Below are 20,015 nucleotides of genomic sequence, written 5' to 3' on the forward strand. Positions count from 1 at the left end.
TCATCTGGCTATATCATAGGCCATGCTGTCAGGTCACTGTAAAAAAAAAAAAAAAGACATCTTAATGTGTCTGGAAGGAAATAAATACAGTAGTAAGGCCCAAAAAAGATTCAGGCTAGGATCACGTGCCCAATGTATGTGAACTCAGAAGCGGCTACTGCACGGGATCACGTGCCTCTCGGATAACCCGTTTTAGTCTAAGAACTGTGTCTTCAGATGTTTCTCCACTTTCTACAGCATCCCTTTACTAAGAGTAAGATTGCTTCAGTTTTTGTGACTTTTAAAAGTCACATTTGATAAACACTAGAGTGAGTGGTGCAAAAATGCAAAATTTTGCAACTTCAAAGTCACATTTCAGTAAACAAGGACTATAAACTCTGGATATACAGTATATTCTGCTAATGGTGATGGTGATCAAAGGGGATAGCTCTAGTATACAGAATTATCATCCCGATTTGGTGAATTACATTGACCCGTGTCACCTTTATATGGAGTTTTATTGTTAAATACTAAAGAGCCTAATTGTATATATTGCTTCAATGCGAGTTGGTCTACTATGTCTCGTCTAACTATTTATGGTTATTACCGATTTTAGGTCAGCAATGCCTTATGGAGGGTATGAGAAAGCGTCAAAACTGATGACTTTCCAGATGCCTGACTTTGATGCTGGGCCCGTAGAACCAGAGCCTGTAACAGTCTTCAATCCTAATGTCATTAACAGACCATCATTCAACAGGACACCAATTGGATGGTTGGGATCTGGTGAGGGTACACACTACAACATTGAACTTAATGTACCCATTGATGGTGAAACAGAAGAACTGTAAAGTCGTGGATCTCCAACATGAAAAAAATCTGTAGCCTGTAGGTGTATGACAATTTACAGATATGACCTGTTCCAGTGGCCACCAAACCTTATTAGGAAATGTGCAATAACTCGAGTTGTGACCACTTATTAGCCAAGGGCACAGGTCACATCAATGCTGCATCCTAATGTGCTCTGTTTAAAGCAGCCAGGCTTCCCTATGTATGTTGATGTAAACTATAGCACTCTGTGAAGGTTGTTTTAATGGAAAACAAGAAAAGTTTAAAGGGGTTAGCAATGGAGGACTAAGAAAATGTAAAAAGACAGCTAGTAGAAGGCAATGAACGCTTAATGTTTTGCGCACTGTGGCAGAAAGGACAATCTGTAAAATGTAACCTATCTATCCAAAATCCATGTTCTTGATTTGCAATTTTTCATCAGTGTAACTGAATAAACACATACAGTATCTACAGAATCATGGAGTCTTTGTTTTAAAGGGCATTCAAAGGGTACAAAAATGGACTTGGTTATGGAGATACAATGTATAATCACAAATGGCCCTGAGTAAAAATGAGAAATTTGAGAAATGTCTCAAATGTGTAGTTTAGTAGTAAACTGGTTCTTTTCAGTCCCCTACTTCAAAATGCCCTTTTAAAGGGCATTTAAAGGGTACAAAAATGGACTTATACGATCAGTGGCATGTCTCTGGTTATGGAGATACAATGTATCATCACAAATGGCCCTGAGTAAAAATGAGAAATTTGAGAAAATGTGTAGTTTAGTAGTAAACTGGTTCTTTTCAGTCCCCTACTTCAAAAGAAAGTGGATTATGTCTGATTGCATTTTGTCAACACATTTAGGTCATTATGGGTTTATCTATAGCAGGCACACTCAACCTGCGGCCCTCCAGCTGTTGCAAAACTACAACTCCCAGCATGCCCTAACAGCCTACAGCTATCGACCTACAGCAGGGCATGGTGGGAGTTGTAGTTTTACAACAGCTGGAGGGCAGCAGGTTGAGCATCCCTGATCTATAGTGTCATATAGTTTACACACACATCACTGACAGACCTTAGGGGGGCTTCCCATCAAAGATAGTGATAGCATATTGCAAGAAAATGCAATTAATTTCTAATCAGTGTGGGTCCTATTGCTAGGATCCTTCCAATCCTGAATAAATCTGTGCTGTAATTCCCTGCAAAGTGGGTATCCAAAGGTGCTGGCATGTGGGTTAAAACTCTTAAGAAGTCTCAGTACAAAACAAGCACTGCAACCCCTGCCTTCTTAGGCTTCATGGTGGACTATCCATGGCATATCTAGCATCCTGGTCTGGAACAGGCACCATGGTGACACTTCCCTTGCTGAGAAAAGGGCCAGCACATCACACAAGACTTTATCACCTGCTTCTTCTTCAACTAGAGCTCCACCTCCTCCTCTTCAGGTCTCTGCCTTGACCCTCCAGGATCTCCTGCTCCTGGCTAAGTTTCCTCCTAGTTGCAAGCTGTGAAGACATGCACAGACACTGTTATTGTCTTCTGTGCTATACAAAACAATGATTTTTGAACTTTTCAGGATATTCCTAAAACAGAATTTTGCATGAGGAACGATAAAAGCATACGTTTTAAAACCAGAACAGCCATAGTCTTCATATACAGAGCTAGCCACACTGCCAGTGTTTTCTATAGTTCTTAAGTATGGGGCCATTCACAATGCCTAATGCCAAGCACAAACATTATTTTTGGTAACTATATAGAGGGTCATCTCACACTTATTCCTCTTCCTATAAAACTGCTAGGGGGCACCTCACAACTAGGAGGCACCTCACAGTTTGAGAACTCTGGTGTAGACTCACCGTACTAATAAATCATGTATTTTGATTATGTCTTATAAGTTGACACTTCATCTGTCTAGCTCTTAAGAAAAGGGAATTATTAAAGGTTTCCTTTCCTAGTCGCCTACACAGGATGTGTCACACTTTAAGAAAAACCGTCTGTTTCAAGAAGAAAACTCCTTTTTTCACTAAATGAAAAGAGAGTTCCAACAAATTGATGTCTTATTAGAAAATAACTGTAGAATTAAATTCTAAGTATGTTTCCCGCCTACTTGTATAGGCAACACATTAAAAGGATTTTCCGAGATTTTAACACTGATCGGTGGGAGTCGATAACCTGATTGACAAGGCACCTGCGCTCCTGTGAGTGTCGTTGCCTTCTCTGTGCTTACCAGTGCTTACTGTGACTCAAAGCCAAACATGTCTATTCTTAAAAAAAAAAATATATATATATATTATGTTGTTCCAATATGTTTGATCCTAGCATATATCCAAATCTCAAGCTTGTTGCCATATGAAAGTTTTTTTTAAATTATGAGTCTGTTAGATAGGATAGAGTTGGAGGGATGCAGAATACGAGTCTTATGAGAAAAATAAACTGGAAAAACTTCCTAATGTATATTGGATTCCTAAACTGTACCATTTCATTACTGGCATTCTAGCACCCATAGAAGATGTCCATGCATATACAGAGGGGACAAATGTCATCCAATTTATATCAACACCTTGCAGCTGCTGGTGCCAGAGGCATCATTTGAAACTCATGGGCCCCAATGTAAATCTGTAACAGGGCGCTCACCTGACACCTGGGCTCAGCTATTTGCACACCCAATGATTATGCATCTTGGCTTCTATTGTTAAAGGGGTCATCTAAACAGAGAAAATATTTTTAAAAAAAAGAAGCCAGTGTGACGATCAGCTGATCTGCAAAGTCCAGCTGCTCTCAACCCCAGCAGTAATAACTGAGGATGCTACATCCAAGGATAACATCAAATGAATAGTTCTCCATTCTGGCAGATAAAGAGGGTCTCGAGCAGGGAACCTAACAAGTTATACATCATATGTGTGTGTAAGTTTACTTAGTGCATACTCTCATTTACTATAACATGTTGAAAGATCATAGCAATAATGTAATCGTCATTATCATTGTCTTTATAGTGGTGTAGAACACTGTGCCTTGCAGTAACACGCATAGGGAGTCTGCTCTGGTAGTGAAATAATACTGTGTCAGTATGACAAGCAGATGACAGGCGTCGCTCTTAAAATCACTGCACACTTCACTTATTTGGGCAGTTACGGGGCCAAAACTAACCATATAACTCAAGTATTAACTCATCCTTAGAGGTCGATGTTAGCGCCAAAAAGGAGCACACTCCTTTTACACAGTCATCAGCTGATTCCACATAGTCGTCAACAGAACCTATTCTATTAAACGCTTATACAAGTAGAGCCCCCCTGACAGAGAGGAGAGGGTGTCAGCCATAAGTTTGTGTTGACGTCACTGATTATTATGCCCTTCCTCTGGTCCGTCAGAATAACCCACAAAAAACGGATCCTATCTGTGGAGCATCCGCCTTCACTCGGTCAGCATTTGGTCAGTAATCCATCAGTATTGCTAATGCCCAAAAAAACCAGGAGTGGATCCAAAACAGAGATGACACGTGAACGGAATATTTGCAAGTCTTCTGTGTTTTGTACCCACTCCTGCTTTTGGCTACCAAATCATAAGCCAATTCTGATGGGACCATACAGGCCTTACAGCTGCTACACAGAGAGGATCCGTTGTACGTCTCATTTTACCTTCCTTCTGACAGTGTCACGGCTGAGGATGGGGAAAACCCTCAGCCGTGCGATGCCAGAAGATGTTAGGCTGCTCGGCCAGGACGACAGGATTAGGGAGCAGGTCACCTCCTAACACATCCCTAACCTGACCCTAACTCCTAGCTGCATGGGCCGACCTTGAAGGTAGGAGGGCCCATGCTCAGGAATCTCGGATCCCTAACTCACCCTCCGACCGGTCCCTGAACTAGGAGTCAGGGTAAGACGGCCTGTTCCTTCTGGACACGAAGGAACAGGGGTCTCACTGGCCAAGCTGCAAGGAATGGGGGAACACATACAACATACGGATATGACAGGCGAACAAAACTAGTTCCACACGTACCTGTCACAGCCACGCTGACTGGAACCCATGCATGCCAACTCATGCCCACAGAACACTAAGGGACATAGCACACATAACACACAGGTAACCAGGACATCCATAGTTGCACTAAACAGGAAACAAAGGGAAACATCAACTGAACATCATGCAGACATAACTTGACATAAACTCAAACTTCACAGATAAACCTATGACCACAAGGGTGGCCCCCACTGGCAGGTGGTATACACAGGAGGCTGCTCCAGCTAAGCATGGCTGAAGCAACCCACTGACACATGCCAAACACAGAGGCTTTATAGGCCTAAGAGGCCACACCCACACAGACACACCCAGTGTCTCACACACACAGAAAGGGAGTTAACCCTTCCAACACCAGGGAAGGGAAAACACCACTTATAGGGGAAGTGTCCAAAACCAAGATCACACTGTGGCTGTTGCCGCAGGCAACGACATGGGTGGCAACCATGTCCTGGGAGTCAGCCCGAAGGCCGGGACACTGCCATCACATGTACACATCCAACCAAACGTTGCCACGGGCAGCCACAGTGAAGGGAAGAGTCCTAGTGCACAGACAACACAAAGCACAGTGCACACCAGACAAACATACATAACACCCAACAGGAAGGTTGTTAGGTGCAACCGCATGCCATGCAGCAAGCTGCCCAGCACCGCTTAGGCTGCTCTGCTGAAACCAACACAACACGACTAGTTGCCCGCGGCAACCACAAGTGAGGCCACACAACAGCAGCCCTCACCTGTGGTTGAACACCAAAACCAAAGCGCAGGCAACCGCATGCGGTTCAGGAGTCACGACCATTACCGCGGCCGTGACAGACAGATTAGAAGACGGGTCAAATAAATGATGATGTCAGCCAAGCCAAAAAGGCTAAATAGTGGCCCGGTCATGAAGTGGGGAGGTGGAAGCAGCATGAGGAGACCACAGAGTGGCCCAATGACAGAGTGTGGTGGTGGCAGCAGCATATAGAGACCACAGAGTGGCAAGATGACATAGTGTGGAGGTGGTAGTAGCATAAAGAGACCACAGAGTGGCAAGGTGACAGTGTGGAGGTGGCAGCAGCATCAGGAGGCCATAGAGTGGCAAAGTGACATAGTGTGGAGGTGGCAGCAACATAAGGATACTACAGAGTGGCAAGGTGACATAGTGTGGAGGTGGCAGCAGCATCAGGAGGCTACAAAGTGGCAGGGTGACATAGTGTGGAGGTGACAGCAGCATGAGGAGACCACGGAGTGGCAAGGTGACAGTTTGGAGGTGGCAGCAGCATCAGGAGACCACAGAGTGGCAGGGTGACATAGTGTGGAGGTGGAAGCAGCATGAAAAGACCACAGAGTGGCAAGGTGACATAGTGTGGTGGCAGCAGCATCAGGAGGCCACAGAAGGGCAAGGTGATAGTGTGGAGGTGGGTGGCAATACCAGTACCTGCTGAAGATGGTGGGTGAAAGAAGGAGCACTTGGCATCAGATGTGTGGCATCAGGCAGCATCAGAATAGTAGCCGAGGCAGGAAGCCAGAAGAAACCGGTCTCTTTTGTCAAAGTGTTGGTGTGGCACCATGGATGATCTAGTTTGATGCATCAGGAATTGGTGGGTGGAAATCCTGGATGATCCATGCCTAATTCATCTTGACAAATGTCAGTCTTACCACATTTTGGGTGGACAGGCGAGTTCTTCTTGGGGTAACTATGGCTGCACTAAACACCCGCTCTGATGCCACATTACTGGCTGGGCAGGACAGCTTTTCCAGGGCACACTCGGTCAGTTGCGGCTTCAAATCCAGTTTGGCTGCCCAGCATTCCAGAGGATCTTCAACGGCTGGCAGGGTGCACTCCAAGTATGCTACCACCTGCCAGTTCAGATTCTGCTCTACGTCTAGCTGCTGGTGAGTAGTTTCTTCACTATGCCGGTAAAGAAAGCTGCTCATCAGTGGAACGTGAGCGCAGAGGGCCCCCGGTCAGACCGGCGAGAGGATGGACGATGGCAAAGATAGGCAGCGGCCAACTGACTACATAGGAGCCTCTCTGGGTCAGGAGCCTGACCGCTCGCAACACCATCTCCCAAGCCACTCTACTCATCACTACTTGCCCGCCTAGCGGAGGAAGCAGCAGATGTCTCCTCCAGATCTTGGCTGGGCAGTAGCTGCTGACTGCCCTCTAGTAGCCCGTCCTCACTGAAAAGTGGAGCCGAGCCTACAGCATATAATACTTCTTGCAGTGAGGGAACTGAAAATGACAGAGGAAGGTTCAGAAAAGCTGGGGGCACAGGGCCTGCTCCCGGGCCATGTCAACTAAGCGTCGTGTCAGAGGAACCAACCGACTCTTGGCTGGAGGTGTCTGCTGTCACTTGGGATGAAGTGGATGACCGAGTCAACCATTCAAGAACCGATGGGTTGCTGGTCAAGACACGACCGCCAGATGACATCGGGAGCTCAGGCCTCTCGCTGCGACCCCTGGTGCCACACCCCCTTACTCTGCTGCGACCTCTTCCTGCTCCAGAAATATTAAGGCCTCTGCTACTCCCCTGTGCAGGGCCTGGCACTTCTCTGTCTGCACGGCAATTAGGCCCAAATATTTTTTAACTTTTACACAACACCAAAGGCTTTTCAACATATAAGTGAAACGCTGAACGGCAAATATATTTTTATTTCACCACTAATAGACGGCAAACAGGGCTTTATAATATATCACTGCACCGCTACACGGCAATTAGGCCCAAATATTTTTTTTACTTTTACACAACACCAAAGGCTTTTCAACAGATAAGTGAAATGCTGAACGGCGAATATATTTTTATTTTGCCTCTAATACACGGCAAACAGGGCTTTCGAATATATCACTGCACCGCACAAGAACAAATATATTTTTATTTCGCCATTAATACACAGCAAAAAGGGCTTTACAACATATAACTGCACCGCACAAGGGCAAATAAGTTATACTCTAGAAATATTTCCTTGTAATAAACCCTGTTAATGGCTGTATCAAACAACACTTGCACCCCAATAACAAGAACGGTTTGCTGGAATGACAGAGCTGTATAATGGCAATTTGGTCCCCAGTCAGTGCAGCAAGGTGTAATAGGATTGTTCCTATTACACAATCTGTAACCTCCCCTACTGAACCTTGTTCTACATAGATGCTGTGGAATGATTCCTCCCTATCTTTTCCCTGCACTTATAAATCGTTTTTTCACCACAATCAAGTATTTCCTATCACTGTCCCTAGCTCCTGCAGACGTCTCTCCCTGCACTAAGTACACTGGAAAATGGCTGAATCTAAGATGGCTGACGCTATTTATAGGGCTGTGACACCACAGGGCTGGCTGGCTGCTGATTGGCTGCATGCATGGCATTATGGGTGATCCCGCCTTCCCAGAGTTCCTTGCCCCATGTCCTCACACGTGTAGCAGCCATTTTAGGAAAAAATTTGATTCTTTGCCATGAAGTGTGAGGAAATTTGGCTTCGGTGCGAATCAAATTTTTTCTGAAATTTGGATCAAATTCCACTTAGTCAGCTTCCATTCACTCATCTGTAGTTACTACCATATGTCATTGTGCTTGGGTGCACTCAGGAATTAGCACTCTTAATACACACCAAAAACCATTTGTATATTTATACAACTACATTTCCATATTTAGTGTTGAAATGGTTCTGTCCATGTTTTGTCTTGACTTCACCCGTGTTCTGCCTGCCAGTCCTTGCCTGGTTTTGTCTATGATCATGCCTATGCTTCTGATTATTTACATTGGTGGTTCTGACCCAATGTGTCAGCTGCCAACTACAGCGGGGCTATTCCAAGAGGTATTGTCCTGGTATTTCTTGTCCCAGGATAATGTCCCCAAGTCTAGCCCAATGTCAGACTATATATATAGTCTAGGGTTTAAATGATATGTTTGATGTCTGTGGTCACAATATGCATTTGGGCTTGTTCACACGACCGTGTGAAGCCCATGTCCATGCTGTGGACCGCAAATTGCATGGGTCCGTGATCCGTCCGTTCCGCAAAAAGATAGAGCAAGTTCTATCTTTTTGTGGTGTGGAGGCACGGAACGGAACCTAGGAAGCACTCTGTAGTGCTTCCGTAGTGTTCCGTTCCGTGCTTCCGTTCCGCACTGTTCCGCATCTCTGGATTTGCGGACCCATTGAAGTGAATGTAATGCGGAATGCACACGGAACGGTGTCCGTGTATCCTCATTTTTTATTATTTATCGTATATAGCTCCAACATGTGTATACATAAATCTCTGTCTGTTACCAGTATGGTACACAGCACTGGGATAAAAAGTAGATTGAGAAGGCAGCATTTAGGAACAGGCATAATTTGATTGTTGGCAAAGGGATCTTTGGGAACACTTAGGTAGTACAACATGAGTGCATCTTCTATCTGTGCACCTGCTATAAGTTCTCCCCTGCATCTAGAGGAGCATTGAATAAGGGGTGCAATTTGCAATTTATTGCTTAGAACAATGCTGTCAATCAGTGTTGGACTGGGGTGCCTAGGGCCCACCGTACGGATACATTCAAATATTAACTGTTCACACAGCAGCAAGATGCTACCAGATGATTTAAAAAGGGGACCCTGCAGCAACTTTTAAAAGGTAGGTCCTGGGGGGAAAAGGACACTGGCTAGCTTTCCTCTATACCTAGAATTCATCTCAGCTATCTAACCTATCAGTTTTTTTTTATATGAACATAGGCTGGCTGAGGTGCTGTACATTGACTATATGTATGTAGTGCAGTAAGCCTACTGTGCTATGTGCCACTTGTGCAGGGGGTGGGGGACTAGGAGCCCACCTTGCTCAGGGGCCCATCGGGGGATTCACCTGTACCCCTGTGGGCCAGTCCTAGCCTGCTGTCAATGCTGTGTAGTAAGTTATAATCCCCTGAATAAAACATTTATCAATCTATGACTTTATGAACTTGGGAACACCTGTACTGTTTTAGGCTTCCTGCACACAACTATATCTGTTTTGCAGTCCTCAAATCCCAGATCTGCAAAATATGGATGCGGTCCGTGTGCATCCTACAATTTTCACAGGAACCACTGAAAAAAAGCCTATGCTTGTCCGCAAGATGGATAAGAATAGTATAGGTTCTATAATTTGCGAATGACATACATGTGCTGTCCATTTCCCCCCCCCAAACCAATAGAAATTAAAGGGTCCGTGTGCGATCATAAAAAAATGCAGAGTGGACATGAGCCAAAAATACGGTCGTGTGCATGGGGCCTTACACAGAGTCTCTATGACATGTATTATAGAACTATGGATACTCTTTGTGCCGCAATATGTCCTTATACTATATATATGCCCTATCCCTACATCACCTATAATAGGTCCATAATACAGCATATATGTAACATACCACATCTTTGTCTCATGGATTTTATATGTACAAATTCATATTACTACTGTGTGCATGAGCAATAACACATACTCATAGTTCATGTTTCTGTCACAAACTTCTGCACTGCCTTTCTCCACCCATAGAGGGTGCAACCATTCAAGGATTCAGTATAACAATTGCCTTCCTTTAATGAGTTTAATTAAAGGGGTGATCCAATGTAAAGAATTACTATGCAACAAATACAGCATTTTAAATGAAGTATTGCAATATATATATATATATATATATATATATATATATATATATACTGTATATATATATATATATATATATATATATATGTATATATATATTCACAATTTAAACATTGTTCTGTTGTTTTTTTTTTAAATGTACATTACCTTTTCCTCTCTGGTAGCACCCCATGCTGTTCATCCTTATGGGCCACCTTCCCCGCATGCAGAGGTGGACTAACATGCTCAGTAGTTTCCCTGCTCGCTTCCCATCCCTTCAGTGCTGGTGTAGTGATCTCAGACACCTTTTATTCATGCATCTAAATTCATAGAAATATCTAGCTATCTCTCTCTCTAGATGGTGGGGCCCTACATAGCTACATATCTTGGGCTATATTTGAAGAACTATTTTCCATGCAGGGGAGGAAGGGGTTAACACAAGCAAATTGCAGTGCGCTTTTGGGGGGATTCAGGGGCTTAATCAGCTCCTGAACACACCCCTACTTTAGAAAAGTGAGCAGGTCCTGCAGATAAGCGAGTAAACAACTTTTCAATTTGTGGGAAAGCCCCTTTAAAGGGGTTGTCCGGGTTTAGAGCTGAACCTGGACATATCTCCCTTTTTCATCCAGGCAGGCCATCTGACATGAGCATCGCAGCATTTCATGTTCCGATCTCTCCCTTGCCCTGAGCTGGATTGTGCAGGGGAAGGGCTTTTTTGTTTATGTTTTTACATTGCTAGGTGGAGGCTTCTGCCCAGCAGTGTATTCTGTGACGTCACCGACTCTGATGGGCGGGCTTTAGCGCTGCCTTAGCCGTTTTACAGACTAGGGCAGCGATAAAGCCTGCCCATTAGGGTCAGTGACGGCACCATGCTCACTACTGGGCGGAAGCCTTTGCCTAACAGTCCCTATTAAGAGCCCGGTACGTCACTGGATATCCTAAAAAAAGCCTTTTCCCCATGCGCAATTAAGCACTGGGCAAAGGAGAGCATCGGAGCATGAAATGCTCTGGTGCTCATATTAGAGGGGACCGGAGGGGTGAAAATGTGAGTATGTCTGGGTTCAGCTCTGAACCAGGACAACTCCTTTAATAAGTTTTATTTTTTTTACAATTTGGGATTACCAGCTTTTGTGCTGACTAGCAGAATTACAGGAAAGCAGTAGAATAAGAAGCAACATTCTGAATACACAAGCATTCATTACGGGTAAATACTGGATATAGCAAACTAAGTTCCGAAAAGGAAGGAAAATATATATCCCACCCGCAGAAATTAAATTTTGTAATATAATTCCAGTTCTAACTGAAGACAAACTAAGGCAGTATCTGCCCTACTATGAACCCAGCAGTGAATCCTCCAAGAAAACTAAAAAAAAAACAGCCGTAGAGTCTAATGGATTATGCTTCTTGACCCTAGGGGTAGACTCTGGCAGTGAACCCCCAGAGAAGTCTCAGATTAATGGTGGTGATGTAGCAACAACAAACTAAAGGTCCCTTTACATGGGACGACAAAACAGCAGATTATCCGGAAGGAAGCGTTCCTTCCCGACAATCTGCTGCTTGCTGGTGGAGGAGACCTTCTCCAGAGTATGGAGCTAATGCCATCGCTCTTCCTCACACTGACTCATTGTTTGCTGGCAGCAGATCGTGTATACACATCACAATCTGCTGCCAGCAAACGACAATTTTTGTGTATGTACAAATGATCGGATTACCCAATGAACGACCGAAATGCATTTACCGCTAGATAACTGCTTTTATCAGACTGCTTTGCTCTTTTATGCTTTTAACACTGATGTCTATGTAGAGAGGAGGAGAGAGGAATAGGCTGCTGCATGAAACTATAGTTTTTTAGCCTTGCCCCGCTTAGCACTTTTGTACTATATCTAGTAAGACATGGCTACCACTGGTCAGAGTGAGGTAATAAATCACTTACTGGCCGGCAGCAGCCTCCTCCCCCACTCCCTGTCTCTCCATAGACTTTTGTGTGTGGGGTCGAAGACAGGGATAGGGGGCATATAGAGATAAGAGGGTCTGTGATGGGAAAGAGGAGGAAAGCACCCTCAGAAGCCCAGGAGGAAGCATGGTTTTGTAATAAAATACCTTACAATGTTTCTTATATTCACCTACACTATTAATTTCTGAATACTTATTTATAACTGGAGGTACACTTGCAACTATAATGATATATGCCATGCCATGGAATTTCATCCGAATTTCAGGAAAAATTCGATTCGCTTCAAAGCCGAATTTCCTTGTGCTTCGTGTAAGCAAATCGATTTAACCTGAAATAGTGAAAAATAAAAAATTCATACTTACCTCCTCCATTTGCTTGATTGAAAATCTCAGCTGAAATCCCGTATAACATCACCACGTCGGCCAGCGTGATGATGTAATCTCGCGCCGTGCGACATTTCGCGCTAGATCTTTAAGCAAGACGGTGTCTGGCCCGTCGTGAGCAAATGGAGGCTGTAAATGTGATTTAAATTTTTTAATGTTAATTTTATACTGTTTTTACACTCAGATGCTGCGATCATGTATGAATGTGGCATCTGAGGGGGACAATGATGGGGGGCGGCACTATTGCAGCTCCCTGTCATTGCACCCACTATTTACAAAAAAATGCGCTTTGTGACTAAGTAATTCATCACAAAGCGAATTTTTTGTAAACTTCGGCGAGTCAGCCGAATTGAACTTTTGAAAAATTTGCTGATCTCTAATGGGGACATGTGATTTACCATGTACGGTGCCTCTACTGATGCCTGTAAGGGAATGGTAAATGCATGTGCACTGCTTTGGGTGAGACACCCTGTAATTATTGAGACAATGGTGGAAATGTATAGTGATGATGTCATGGGCAGTCATGGACACTCTGACGCTCTATATATAGTACATGCATTATAAATGTGTGTGTTGGGAACCACACTAGTGTTATACTGACCTCTACTGGCCACTGACATTATCACAGTTGCATAATACTGAGCTAATTAGCATAATGCATACTTTTTTTGCTGTTAAAAGCTAATGGAGAACACACAAACACATGACATAGAGCATAAATAGCAGTGCTCTGCAGGCTGGTCAGTCAGTGAGGAAACTGATCAGAGAGGTGGTAGCTGCTCCTGGAGATACATCCAATATTTATTCCTGTGAGAATTAGCTTGAGAAGAGGAGGTACTGATACTGGAAAGATGCCGCAAGCATCAGTTAGGGCAATAATAGCCAAAGCTGAGGGGTAGAAAGAGGCAGCTTATTTCATGCATCCTGTATAAGAGGCAAATCTGTAACAGAGACCAGGGTCAGACTACGGTTCCTTGGGTCTACCAGAAGAAATGATGGTGCCATATTCAACAATAATTAACTAATTAATAAATAATTGACACAAACCTCTTGTTGATGAAAAGGCCGCGGTCTTTATTAAAATCTTGGGGGTTACATAAATCAACCAACTTTAAAATACCAATATAAATACCATTCTGAATAAATGTAAGTCCACCCAGAATTCTGAGCGACTAACCCCCCCCCCCCCAAATACAACAAAGACCGCGACAAATATTGCAGGGAGGGTGGGCGGGACAAGCTTCTTCTTAATCTTGACACGGCGACTGAAATCCACAGGCAGGGGTGTAGCTAAAGGCTCATAGGCCCTGGTGCAAGAGTTAGGCTTGTGCCCCCCTTCCCTCAGTGCTTTGTTAATTCTTATTCAGCAGAAGGGTCTTTGGGCCCCCTCAGGCTGCTGGGCCCGGTAGCGACTGCTACCTCTGCACCCCCTATAGCTACGCCCCTGTCCACAGGTAAGGTACCTCAATAAATAGGTGAAATTCCCGCCACAAACCACCAAAAACCAATCAGTAAACTAGATAAAAATAGAAACAGGCCTAGCAACTGGACAGCAACTGATTTAACCAATAGCAACGCTGACCAGCCATCTAATTGTCCAATCCCGAAGCTGTCCAGCATAAACCGGTTCACTTGACATCTGAGGAGAAATAAAATAAGATATAAAAGGGTAAGGGGGGTAGAAAACACCACAAAACCAAAATCCATGTTTCAATGGCACCATGAGGGGCAAAGCCCATTCAGGCCATGCCCCTATCATTCTCAGGGCCCAATCTCCAAATAAGCAATAACGTCTAAGAGGTTTTGATTCAAAGATTTTTTTTTCCTTCTGGACCTTTGAGAGCCACTAGAGTATCACAACCTGGGCCCACAGGAGGATGCTCTGGTACTCTGGTGGGCCCACAGGAAGATGCTCTGGTACTCTGGTGGGCCCACAGGAGGATGCTCTGGTACTCTGGTGGGCCAGTCAGATGCTTACAGAGACCATCCTGCAGCCTGTAAGTAAATGCTGTGTGAGAGACTGAATGCTATACTGAGTGTAGCAAAGAAAAGATACAGCTAATAAGAATCCTATGCACATAGGTTGCGAAGTCACCATACTTACCAACGTTTAGGTTGGTAAAATCAGGGCATCCAAAACCCTGTCTTCAGGAACACCCAAACTCCACCCTGAAAATCCCCATCAAATTCGGCAGAGTTGGCTGCTATGAGTCAGAGATACCGCACCCTGGGAGTGCCTAGACCGTGCAGTTTGTGTAGTACTGCGTTATGTGGAAAGGAAAGCTTGGTGATAAAACCCATTGGGTGCAACGCAAGCCAGAGGGAGAACAAGTTGTTACCTCTTAAATAGATAGTGTCATATTTGTGTGTTTACACTTAAAAAGAGCGCGCCAAATTATTCTGTTGCCTCTAAGGCCTCTTGCACACTTTTTTTTAAGTTTACATTCCATTTTTTTGCGCTCCGTATACGGACCGTATACGGAACCATTCATTTCAATGGATCCGCAAATTTCCGTTCAAAGATAGAACATGTCTTATTATTGTCTGCATAAAGGACAAGGATAGTACTGTTCTATCAGGGGCCAGCTGATCCGTTCGACAAAAAAACGCAATGCACACGGACGTCATCTGTATTTTTTGCAGCTCCGTTTTTTGCGTACCGCAAAATACTGAAAAAGCCATACGGTCGTGTGCAAGAGGCACACGACCGTATGGCTTCTTCAGTATTTTGCGGTCCGCAAAAAATGGATCCGCAAAAAATACGTCCGTGTGCATTCAGTTTTTTGCCGAATGGAAAAGCTGGCCCCTGATAGAACAGTCCTATCTGTCACAGGGCGCCGGCGACGCGATCTTCCTGCGCTGCGCCGCTGGCATCCTGCCTCTCTCCCTGAGCGACTACGCACGCGGCGTCCCCGTCTCCCAGGTAACAGGGGGTGGATCGGATCCGACCGCGCTCCTGCGGTCTGTGTGGTCGGCGTTCTCTGTTCCCCTGGCAACAGTATCAGGCTGAGCACCGAGCTCGGCTTCTGTGTCTGAGTGGGTCATGTGACACTGGCCACGTCACATGACCTTAGCCTTTCACTATTTATTCAGGCAGCCTGCTGGCCACAGGTTGCCTGCGATTTTGGGCCTGTGCCTAACTGCTACTACTTAGTGCTTCCGATACTCTGGATTTTGAACCTTGGCTTTTGTTCCTCACCTGACCTCGTCTGCCCTTGTGTACTGAGTCACCTCCAGGTTTGACCTTCGGCTTGTACTCTGACCCGTCCTTGCTATTCCTTGTGTACTGAAGTTACCTCCAGGTTTGACTCTCGGCTTGTACTCTGACCCGTCCTTGCTATTCCTTGTGTACTTACGTGACTTCCTGGTTTGACCCTAGGCGTGTTGGTTACCATCCTTGTTACCCCTGTTCGCCTACGTTAGTGTCTATCTCTGGCATTTCAGTATTGCTCCTGACACTTTACGTGACTTCGGATCCATCTGCAGGGTTCCCTCCTACTGCCTTTGCCTGGCTATATTCTGTCTCTGTCCGCTCTGCATTTAGAGGTTAGAGACCGTCGCCCAGTTACGCTCCGTCGCTTAGGACGGTTAGTGTAAGTAGGCAGGGACAGAGGCGTGGGTGCACTTCCTCTTCCCCACTCCCTAGTTCATGACACTATCCTTGTCCGTTATGCGGACAATAATAGGACATCTTCTATCTTTGAACGGAACGGAAACAGAAGGCATACAGAGTACCTTCAATAAATGAATGGTTCTGTATATGGAGCGCAAATAAACGGAACGGAAACGGAAAAAAAAAAGTTTGAGTGCAAGAGGCCTATATTTGATATGCCATGAAAAGACCGCCTTGTTTAAGTTGCAGTACCACTCAGGGCCAAAAAGATCTACTCTGTAAGGCTCCTTTCACACGAGCAAGTTACCTGTGTGGGTGCAATGCGTGACGTGATCGCATTGCACCCACACTGAATCCTGACCCATTCATTTCAATAGGGCTGTGTACACGAGCATTGTTTTTCACGCATCACTTCTGCTTTGTGTGAAAATTACAGCATGTTCTATATTTTGCGTTTTTCACTCAAGCAGGCCCCATAGAAATAAAGCCACCTTGACGCCTGGTAGAAGAGCCCGACACGTATGTGCGCTAAGAGCTTCCATTATTCATTTGAAGTCGGTATTGCACCACTTTTATCTAGAATGACCCCCATTTCTTAGTTCTATTTTTGTATATATAACGGTGTGCAGCCATTTTGTTTTTTGTACCTACCATATAGGCAGACCACGCAGCTGCTATGGGGCCCGTGAGGAAGAGGAGCATGCAGTGAAGGAGAGGCCCCGCCCCTAATTGCTCTTGTGTATCTTTCTAAAGCTAAAGGACCTTTGATGATGTCATCACAAGTCCTGTAAGGGAACTGCACAATGTAAAGTGTAGTTCCCAGGTTAGAACAGTGCATCTGCCAGGACCTGTGATGACATCATCTTCAACATCACAGGTCCTGCAGGATCTAGCAAAGGAACTGCACTAAAAATGGTGTAGTTCCTAGGTTTGAAAGGTACATCTGCCAGGATCTATGATGACATCACCACAGGTCTTTCAACCCCTAACAGCAAGTATTAGAAGTTCACAATCAGCTCTGCATTGATCCATACAGACTGGAATGGAGTGGTAAGAGGAGGTCCTCCACTTATCATCATCTACCCCCCCCCCCCCCCCATGCCCTGTTTTTACTGATTGCTCACTCATGTATTATACTTCACACAGTTACAGTGACAACTACCTCATGTACCTGACACACAGTGACCATAATGTATAACTGACCACATATTTCTGTAAACGCTGCATCTACAATATTATACATTGTATTAGAGATGAGCGAATTTCCGCTTATGAAATTCGTTCACACTTCGTTTGGTGGTAAAAGGTTAATCGCGTTATGGATTCATTTAACACGGACCATAACGCAATTCTATGACGGAATGCATAACGAAATGCCTTTAGAGGCATTCCGTTATTTATTCTGTCATAATAGAAGTCTATGGACTGCAAAACGCATCCGTCCCGTTTCCGTTATGTAGAGGAAACCTCTCTGCATAACGGAAACAGGACGGATCCGTTATGCAGCCCATGGACTTCTATTATGACGGAATGGATAACGGAATGCCTCTAAAGGCATTCGGTTATAGAATTGGGTTATGGTCCGTGGTAACGGAATCCATAACGCAATTCACCTTTTACCACCAAACGAAGTGTGAACGAATTTCATAAGCGGAAATTTACTCTATACCTTGTATGTCTCACATCAATACACTGCGCTGTGTGTGTGTGTGTATATATATATATATATATATATACACACACACACACACTACATATATTACACAGTATTATAGATGCAATATGTCCAGATATACAGACGTGGACAAAATTGTTGGTACCCTTTGGTCAATGAAAGAAAAAGTCACAATGGTCACAGAAATAACTTTAATCTGACAAAAGTAATAATAAATTAAAATTCTATAAATGTTAACCAATGAAAGTCAGACATTGTTTTTCAACCATGCTTCAACAGAATTATGTAAAAAAATAAACTCATGAAACAGGCATGGACAAAAATGATGGTACCCCTAGAAAACACAGAACATAATGTGACCAAAGGGACATGTTAATTCAAGGTGTGTCCACTAATTAGCATCACAGGTGTCTACAACCTTGTAATCAGCCATTGGGCCTATATATATGGCTCCAGGTAATCACTGTGTTGTTTGGTGATATGGTGTGTACCACACTCGACATGGACCAGAGGAAGCAAAGGAAAGAGCTGTCTCAAGAGATCAGAAAGAAAATTATAGACAAGCATGTTAAAGGTAAAGGCTATAAGACCATCTCCAAGCAACTAGATGTTCCTGTGAGTACAGTTGCACATATTATTCATAAGTTTAAGATCCATGGGACTGTAGCCAACCTCCCTGGACGTGGCCGCAGGAGGAAAATTGATGACAAATCTAAGAGACGGATAATCCGAATGGTAACAAAAGAGCCTAGAAAGACTTCTAAAGAGATTCAAGGTGAACTTCATGCTCAAGGAACATCAGTGTCAGATCGCACCATCCGTCGTTGTTTGAGCCAAAGTGGACTACATGGGAGACGACCAAGGAGGACACCATTGTTGAAAACGAATCATAAAAAAGCAAGACTGGAATATGCCAAACTACATGTTGACAAGCCACAAAGCTTCTGGGAGAATGTCCTGTGGACAGATGAGACAAAAATCGAAGTTTTTGCCAAGGCACATCAGCTGTATGTTCACAGACGAAAAAATGAAGCATATCAAGAAAAGAACACTGTCCCTACTGTGAAACATGGAGGAGGCTCTGTTATGTTCTGGGGCTGCTTTGCTGCGTCTGGCACAGGGTGTCTTGAATCTGTGCAGGGTACAATGAAATCTCAAGACTATCAAGGAATTCTAGAGAGAAATGTACTAGCCAGTGTCAGAAAGCTTGGTCTCAGTCGCAGGTCATGGGTCTTGCAACAGGACAATGACCCAAAACACACCGCTAAAAACACCCAAGAATGGCTAAGAGGAAAAAATTGGACTATTCTAAAGTGGCCTTCTATGAGCCCTGACCTCAATCCTATTGAGCATCTTTGGAAGGAGCTGAAACATGCAGTCTGGAAAAGGCACCCTTCAAACCGGACACAACTGGAGCAGTTTGCTCATGAGGAGTGGGCCAAAATACCTGCTGAGAGGTGCAGATGTCTCATTGACAGTTACAGGAAGCGTTTGATTGCAGTGATTGCCTCAAAAGGTTGCGCAACAAAATATTAAGTTAGGGGTACCATCATTTTTGTCCATGCCTGTTTCATGAGTTTATTTTTTTACATAATTCTGTTGAAGCATGGTTGAAAAACAATGTCTGACTTTCATTGGTTAACATTTATAGAATTTTAATTTATTATTACTTTTGTCAGATTAAAGTTATTTCTGTGACCATTGTGACTTTTTCTTTCATTGACCAAAGGGTACCAACAATTTTGTCCACGTCTGTATAGTATATACAGCAGTGTACTGATATGTGAGGTACGAGGTATAATATATGCAGTGTGTATAGATATATAGATGTTCCTAAAATCTTATTACATGGGGAATACATGAAGTAAATAAAGAACACATGTCAGGAGTGGTGTTCGATCATATTTAAACTAGTAAAAAATGTTCTTTGCTGATGATAGTAATATAATAAAATATTTTTTATAACGTATTGGTGTGTTCATATATTAATGTACATGTTTAT

General features: G+C 44.0%; 1 protein-coding gene and 1 long non-coding RNA gene across 3 annotated transcripts in view; one reads left to right on the forward strand and one right to left on the reverse strand.

Moving 5' to 3' along the window:
• The window catches only part of MYOZ1 (myozenin 1), a 52,372-nt gene extending 51,092 nt beyond the window's left edge, over positions 1 to 1,280 (forward strand). Inside the window, exon 6 of the mRNA XM_044300059.1 lies at positions 596 to 1,280. Within this exon, the coding sequence (XP_044155994.1) occupies positions 596 to 827 (232 nt within the window). The 3' untranslated portion in view covers positions 828 to 1,280. The remainder of the gene's footprint in view (positions 1 to 595) is intronic.
• A 966-nt stretch (positions 1,281 to 2,246) lies between these two features.
• The window catches only part of LOC122942441, a 64,730-nt gene continuing 46,961 nt past the window's right edge, over positions 2,247 to 20,015 (reverse strand). Inside the window, exon 3 of one of the 2 annotated variants that reach the window (XR_006390553.1) lies at positions 2,247 to 2,306. This is a non-coding gene — a long non-coding RNA (uncharacterized LOC122942441). Of the gene's footprint in view, positions 2,307 to 14,066; positions 14,365 to 20,015 lie in introns of those variants that run through there. The other variant, XR_006390552.1, reaches the window with a different exon arrangement.

This window comes from Bufo gargarizans, chromosome 6 (assembly GCF_014858855.1).
Source record: "Bufo gargarizans isolate SCDJY-AF-19 chromosome 6, ASM1485885v1, whole genome shotgun sequence".
In the NCBI taxonomy this organism is placed as follows: Eukaryota; Metazoa; Chordata; class Amphibia; order Anura; family Bufonidae; genus Bufo; species Bufo gargarizans.